The following is a 7463-nucleotide window of genomic DNA, read 5'->3' as shown; positions in this document are numbered from 1 at the left end:
ATGTCATGGGTAGATTTGTGTGGATGATGGGCAAGCTTGACCCGCACCTCTGAAAGATGAGGGTTGGCTGCCCCCATCCCCATCCCCAGCCCCACCTCCACCTCCACCTCCACCTGGCCGTCTCGAGGAATTTGCCCTTCATTTCTCACCCTCTTGAGGTTTGCTTTCTTTTTTCTCTACGACACCGACGTGGGCCACCATCCTATTCTACTCTATAAAAACCTTCACATCAAGAACAGTTCTACCGCACAAAGAAGGGCCACAGGGTTTGTCTACTTTATACATTTTCACCTCATACTCCCCTCTCCCCTCTGTTTCTACCAACAAGAGGATAACATGGCCATCACAGACGCTGGGAGGACCATCACTGGATGGGCAGCCAAGGATGCAACAGGGATACTTGCTCCCTTTACCTACACCATCAGGTAGATCCCTCTCTCTCTCTCTCTCTCTCTCTCTCTCTCTCTCTCTCTCTCTCTCTCTCTATATATATATATATATATATATATATATATATATATATATATATATATATATATATATATATATATATATATATATATATATATATATATATATATATATATATCTAAAAATCTTGCTGAAATTTTGATGACCCAACAGAAACACAGGCCCAGAAGATGTGCTTCTCAAGGTAATCTACTGTGGCATCTGCCATACAGATCTCCACCAAATCAGGAATGATTTTAATGGTTCAAGCTATCCTATGGTCCCTGGGTATGTCTCCCTTAAAGCAAGCCACTCTGGCTCTTATCTTTCATATCATCATATATATGCAATTCATACTTTTTAGGGCACTATAATCATGATGGTATTCATTTGACAGGCATGAAGTGGTGGGTGAGGTCTTGGAGGTGGGTTCCAAGGTGACCAAATTCAAGGTTGGAGAAATTGTTGGGGTAGGGTGCATAGTTGGGTCTTGTGGGTCTTGCTCTTTGTGCCAAACGAACACGGAGCAGTATTGCAACAAGAGAATCTGGACGTACAACGACGTTTACCATGATGGGAAGCCCACTCAAGGAGGGTTTGCTAGCACCATGGTGGTGGAGCAAAAGTAAGATCCAAACCCATTGACCGCAAATCCTTCTTCCTTTTTGTTGGTTCTTTTATATGTCACAAAAAGTGGTTTTAGGAGCCCATGATGGTTCCACACACCTGGTTAGGTGTGTCAGCTCGTATATTTCATGTTGAAAAGGTGTCACAAGTTCATCTTAGAGAGTATGCCTTTTTGCTAGGGGTGGCAATTTCTGACACGACCTGCCAACCCGACCCGCCAACCTGTCTGCCTGACCCGTCAACCCGCCAACCGGACCGCCAACCCGACCCGTCAACCCGACCCGCCAACCTGCCTACCTGACAACCCGATCCGTCAACCCGCCAACCCGACCCGCGAACCTGAAAACCCGTTTACCCGACCCAATCCATTTATTAAATGGGTTGGCGGGTCGTGTCGGGTTACTCGTTTATTAAATTAGGAAAGAGTCAGCATTTTCTCTCAGTAAACCTTCGGGCAAGGAACACACTCCATGGGTCTTCACTAGGGGTGTCAATTGGTTCAGACCCAAACCTGACTTAAGATGGTGGTATCGGGTCCGAACCTAGATCTAATCAGACCCACCATAAAAAAAACCATACCCGGATCCTATAAGAATTACATGAACCAGACATGGACCAGACCCGATAAAATAATGTTTTTATCATTTTTACATTGAAAATTTGCAGATCTTAATAGGAACTCTGGTAAGGCTCGGGTCTAGTATTAAATCTCACAAACCATACCTGTCTCCATATATTAATCAGACCCTTTGGGTCTGACCCGGATTCTAAACAGGCCTTCTTATTTGTTACCAAACCCTGACCCTATAGGGTTTGGTAGGGGTCGGGTTCAAGTCAAACCTGACTCATTGGCACCCTAGTCTTAACTAGAGATGCAAACAGATTGGATCCAGTATACACTTTTATAATTTTTGGCTGTTCTGACCTGATCCAGATCCTACTTTCTTATGTATTTAACTGATCCGGATCTGATCTGTTTGCATCCCATCTCCATGGGCATCAAACTCGTGCCATTTTTTCAACTTGAAATATACGAGCAGAGCTCAATTAGGAATAGAACAAGGGCTTGACACACTCTGTGTATATGAAACTTGTGACATCTCTTCAACTTGAAATGTACAATTCTTGGTGGGCCAGAAACAGGGGCTACGTAAATGCTAGTACCCACCTACCGGGGGGCGACCTCAAAATTGGTGGATTTCTCCCAGTTAACCAAAGAGTGGGTTATAAGAGGAAAGTGCACCAACATTTTCTATGTTTACTATGTGTAGGTTTGTGGTCCGTGTTCCAGCCAACCTACCACTGGAGCAAGTTGCACCTCTTTTATGTGCTGGGGTAACTGTTTATAGCCCATTGAAGCACTTTGGGCTAGGGAAAAGTGGGTTCAAGGGTGGCATTCTTGGTTTGGGCGGAGTGGGGCATATGGGGGTGAAGGTAGCCAAGGCATTTGGGCACCATGTGACTGTGATCAGCTCGTCCGAGAAGAAGAAGGAAGAGGCAATGCAGCAGCTAGGTGCAGACGCTTACCTGGTGAGCTCAGACCCAGCCGAGATGCAAGCAGCAGCAGAGAGCCTAGACTATATCATTGACACCATCCCTGCAGTGCACCCACTTGAGCCATACCTTTCTCTCTTGAAAGTAGATGGTAGGCTTATCTTGATTGGTGCTGTGCCTGGTGCCCTGCAATTCATCACTCCTGCAGTTACTTTGGGTAAGTTCCATACTTCCATCTTTCTTTCTTTTTCTGTTCAGATGGTGGGGTCTATTAAGTGGCCTGTTTTTTAGCAAGTGTTCTTCGTCATAAAAAAGAAATACTAATTTACAAAAAACCACCTAACTCATCATTTATTTATTTACAAAAAATCACATGTTTTTTTTTCATACATGTTTCAAAGACATTCTTAGTCCTGAAATTAGTGAGTTGATCTGTTATTAGCCAAAAGAAGTGATTAAAATGTCCTCATTAATTAATGATTTCTTTGATGAAAAGCATAAGTTGAATTATTTCATCAAAAAAGAACAAAACATGATTTTACACCTTATGCAGGCATTAAAAATAAATCTGAAATAACTGAAACATTTTAAGGCCTTCGGAAAATTACATGCACCCACAACTTTGTTTTAATAAAACAAGATGCAAGTCGAAGCATTTTCTTTTATCTTCTAGAAGACCAAGGAGAGACCAGACAAACTATTATTGATATTTTTTGTGGACTAAAATAAAAAGCATATAGGGTTGGTTAACTAGTAAATTGTCTTCAATGGTGGTGGTAGTTGGAAGGTTGATCCAAAAGGGACCAAAGATGTCCAAAAGCAAAAACAACTTCTAGACTTTAACAATGGATGCCTTTTTTCCTTTAGAGTAATTTACATAAGGTGCCTAACTTATCAGCTATTTGTAAAAAGCCACGTAATGTTTTTTTTTTCATTTAGCCGTTCGCCTTTATATTTATGTCAACTAGTCGGGTTTAGTTCAGACCCAGGTGCTGGTATCGGATTCAGACCCGGGTCTAATCAGACATACTATAAGATAAACCATACCCATATCCTTTAAGGATTACATCAACCAGACCTGGACCCTTAAAATGATATGTTTTGTCTTTTTTACATTGAAAATTTGTGGATCTTAGTCGTAACTCAAGTCAGGCCTGAGTTTGGTATGAAATTTCACAAAACATACCGGATTTCATATATTAAACGGACCCTTTGAGTCTGATCTGGATTCTAATGGGGCCTCTTTGTTCATCACCAAACCCTGACCTCATATATAGGGTTTGGTAAGGGTCTAACCAGACTCATTGACACCCCTAGTTATGCTTCGTCATGAAATCATTGACTTGACTAAAAACCCTTTATTGTTGGCTGGTTTAGAGAAAGACCATAAAATAACATAGATATAAGACGAGTTATAGAAAAAAAAAAGACAAAAATGTGATTTTATACCTCAAGCAGGTATTTGAAATGGAAAGGGAGAGGCACTTGAAACTTGACTCTGACGCTCAATTGGTGCATTTTCTTTGACTACGATGGGTTTTTTTTTTTGTTCTCACTCTCTTTGGCAAGGGTACTGCCTTTTTTTGACTAAGGGCAACTGTGGTTTGTCACCTGACATGAGACGACCACGATTCAAAACCAATAGGAAGCATTACTCCCTGGTGAGTAATTAAGAGGGACTTCTGGTTTTCCCAATCCAAGATGTCTATCAATTTGTGGTGTGGGAGTCTTCTCTTAGCCTAACCAATAACAATAATAATAATAATAATAATAATAATAATAATAATAATAATAATAATAATAATAATAATAATTTCTGGTGTAAAACGTCAGCTAGGAGGGCAATCACGGGAAGCTTCATAGGGAGCATGGAAGAGACACAAGAGTTGCTGGAGTTGTGTGCAGAGAAAGGGGTGACTTCCATCAACGAGATCGTAAAGATGGACTACGTGAACAAGGCAATGGAGAGGTTGGAGAGGAACGATGTAAGGTACAGGTTCGTCATAGACGTTGCTGCTAGCAACCTTTGACTGTACAACATCAAATTTGACCAACGGGGGCTCTGCTTGTCTGGTAGGAGCAGCTAGTGAACGTCACCTTGTGTTGAGACGTTGCAAGTTCAAATCCCAATGGTATAGTTTATAACCGGTAGGGGGTCTGCTTAACCCTGCCTCTTTCTTTTGCTTTATTTGCAGTATGGTGGGAGAGTTTAAAAGTGTATGTAGTGTACTGTGTTTCTTGGTGTCCAAAGTTCTCTTATAAAAGGTCGGTGTGGCGGTATTCAAAGTTCCAAGCCACGTTGCTTTGTTCTTATTATAATACGTTTCATGTGAAATGAGTATAATACATGTCTTTGGGATCATCTGTTCATAGAGTGTTTGGTTTGGTGTACTTTTTTTCTTTGTGAACAAGTGGGGCACCCAATATTGTACTCTTGGAGAACTCTCCAAGCAAAGAAAGATATTTGTTTACCACCGTGGTGGTATCCCATGCGGTAAGTGGGATCCTGTGTCAACTTGAAGACTCAGGATCGAATCCCTACTGTCACATGTGGCAGCTGTTGTTCTGGTAGGGGCCCGCTTAACCCCAGCTTGCCTTTCAAAAAAAAAAAAGATATTTATTTTTATTTGGGCAAATTCTTGTACTATTGGCTACTCAAGAAAAATTTCCCATAGTCACAAGTAAGAGTGTTATTTTAAAAACCAAATAAAATCTTGAAGGCTGCATTTGGGAGGATGGTACCTGAGGAAATCGGTGGGTGTCTGTGGCAGTTACAGTAGTTTGATGAAACCCAACTTCTCTTGGGCTCTATTTGGGAACGGAGGTAAATGAAGTCGGGGGAAGTAGTTGTGAACTTTTGTTTGAAAGCATAACTCCTCACCATGTTTGAGAACCCGTAGCATGGTATTTAAGTAGCAAAGAATGTAGAAAATACTAAAATCATATTTAATTGCATCTTTGACTTTTTCTTTTTAAAAATTAATTTTTAAATTAAATATTAATATTAATTAAACCCACTACAATCACAAGTATTCTAAAATAAGTCTGAAAGTATGCATAAAAATAAGAGTTCATTACAATAAAGTATCATTTAAAAAATAATCTAATTTAGTCTTCATTTATTCTCATCTTTCCGCGTATCCATTCGCGCTTCAAAGGAAATGGTTTTCAAGAGAGTTCCAAACTTCCTCCATTGTTTGGAAGCATCATCAAATCCCTCAAGGATTCATGTATTCAAACTCCTCCTTAATCCGTATAATGTTTGGAGAACAATTTGGTGCAGCATGAGCTCCATTACCATGGAGAAGAGTTAGATCTGATCTAATTCATAGAAATTAAGACCCAATTCAAAATTTACTTGGTTTTCCTCAAAACTGGTATATTCACCTTTAATAAAAAATAAATTGCTCAAAAATCTACTAAATAGAATTAAGAAAGAAATAAAAATTAATTAATCCCACTCAACTTTAACTTTCTAGCATCCTTAAATAATAACCAAAAACAAAAAACATATGACGTCTACTCCAACTAAGTATAATTATCTTTTTCAATGTGACCAGAAAGAATCAAATGACACATTTTCTTTGGTAAAAAGGATTTGTATGAGTCTACATGTTATATAGCTAATTAATAGCCAAATGGCAAGTAGCCATCAAGATGGTATCCCATGTGTCAAGCTGAAGGCATAGGATCGAATCCCTCTGCCACATAGGGCAGCTGTGCTTCTGGTAGGGGTCCGCCTAACCCTAGCTTGCCTTTAAATAAAAAATGTAGCCATCATGAGACTGGCTTCCTAATAAAGGAGAGAGCCGTTAGGGAGTTTGATTCTGAAAACAGGAGAACATTAGAAGGGATTCATCTATCCACTGGAATCCTTCCAAATAGAGGATTATTTATGGCAGTGGACCCCTGCCGGAGATAAGGTCTTCACCCCCGCCCCCATCTCAAAAATCTGCCTTCCATCTCTGCACAGCTTTTGATTTTAACCTCCATCCCCGTCTTCATCCTTGTTTCATATCCTCCATCCTCGATCCAAATGGGGCGAGGAGGGGCAGGGCTCCATTTTCCCTCGGTCCACTGTCATCCCTAAAGAAGAAGGAAGGTTTCCTAAAGGGGATCGGGGACGAGAGAAAGCATAAGTCCATCCCCACCTCTATCTCGGCACGAATTTTGATTTTAACCTCCATCCCCATTTCATTTTCTCCATTCTCGGTTCATACGGGCTGAGAAAGGGCCGTTTCCTCCCGGTCCAAACGGGTGACGTGCACTAGCTGCTCTTACCAGACAAACAGAGCCCTCGTTGATTGTGCTTCCATGCTTGGATCCTGATTGGATTGCATCTCCTACGGAATGGTGGATGGTAGATAATGGCCAGCTTCAGCTTAACCCGAGATGAGTCGGACCATAATCACAAACATCACTGTTACTTTTATTTTTTTGTGATTCTATTGTGAGATTCACATGCCATGAACTGGATCTGAATTTTTATCCATTAGTTTTTTATCCGACTATATCCATATTCTTGACTGTTTCAAATTCCATGTTACATCAAGTTGGTCTGCAAACAGTCAAAGAAGCAGGAGTTGAAGGTCTGAATCCTTTGCTACTGCTTCCAAACAATTGAGGAATCCACAACTCTCTTGAAAACCACTTCCAAGAAAATCTTTCATTTTGTACATCCATCAACTCCTCTGACATCGGCTCCCAAAAGTTTTTGGTATTTTCAAAAACAGAATCAAAATGTTGCATATTTAGAAATGTCAAAATTTCATAACCATTCTTTTTAAATTTAATTTATTAGTAACTGAACACGCGTACTCCTTTTTTCGGCATGCACATGAACCGAGCCTAGGCTGTTCAAACCCGGCTCACTTCAAAATGCATATGTTGAA

At 40.5% G+C, this 7463-nt stretch overlaps 1 protein-coding gene across 1 annotated transcript; it reads left to right on the top strand.

Annotated features, from left to right (window-relative positions):
* Nucleotides 1-244: 244 nt before the first annotated feature.
* Nucleotides 245-4933, top strand: LOC149847749 (putative cinnamyl alcohol dehydrogenase). Its single transcript, XM_089998622.1, has 5 exons — nucleotides 245-425; nucleotides 625-738; nucleotides 848-1075; nucleotides 2349-2788; nucleotides 4405-4933. The coding sequence occupies exons 1-5, from the start codon at nucleotides 337-339 to the stop codon at nucleotides 4599-4601; spliced, it is 1068 nt and encodes a 355-aa protein (XP_089854748.1). The 5' UTR covers nucleotides 245-336; the 3' UTR covers nucleotides 4602-4933.
* The last annotated feature ends 2530 nt before the right edge of the window (nucleotides 4934-7463 follow it).

This window comes from Nuphar pumila, chromosome 1 (assembly GCF_984573655.1).
Source record: "Nuphar pumila chromosome 1, dmNupPumi1.hap1.1, whole genome shotgun sequence".
Taxonomy (NCBI): domain Eukaryota; kingdom Viridiplantae; phylum Streptophyta; class Magnoliopsida; order Nymphaeales; family Nymphaeaceae; genus Nuphar; species Nuphar pumila.
This window is presented reverse-complemented; position numbering and strand designations above follow the sequence as displayed.

Bases quoted from the DNA above. Each gene is read 5' to 3' on its own strand.
- LOC149847749 (XM_089998622.1), top strand. From the start codon at position 337: ATGGCCATCACAGACGCTGGGAGGACCATCACTGGATGGGCAGCCAAG. The intron at 739-847 runs GTATGTCTCCCT...TTCATTTGACAG, and splicing joins AGCTATCCTATGGTCCCTGG to GCATGAAGTGGTGGGTGAGG. The intron at 2,789-4,404 runs GTAAGTTCCATA...GTAAAACGTCAG, and splicing joins CACTCCTGCAGTTACTTTGG to CTAGGAGGGCAATCACGGGA.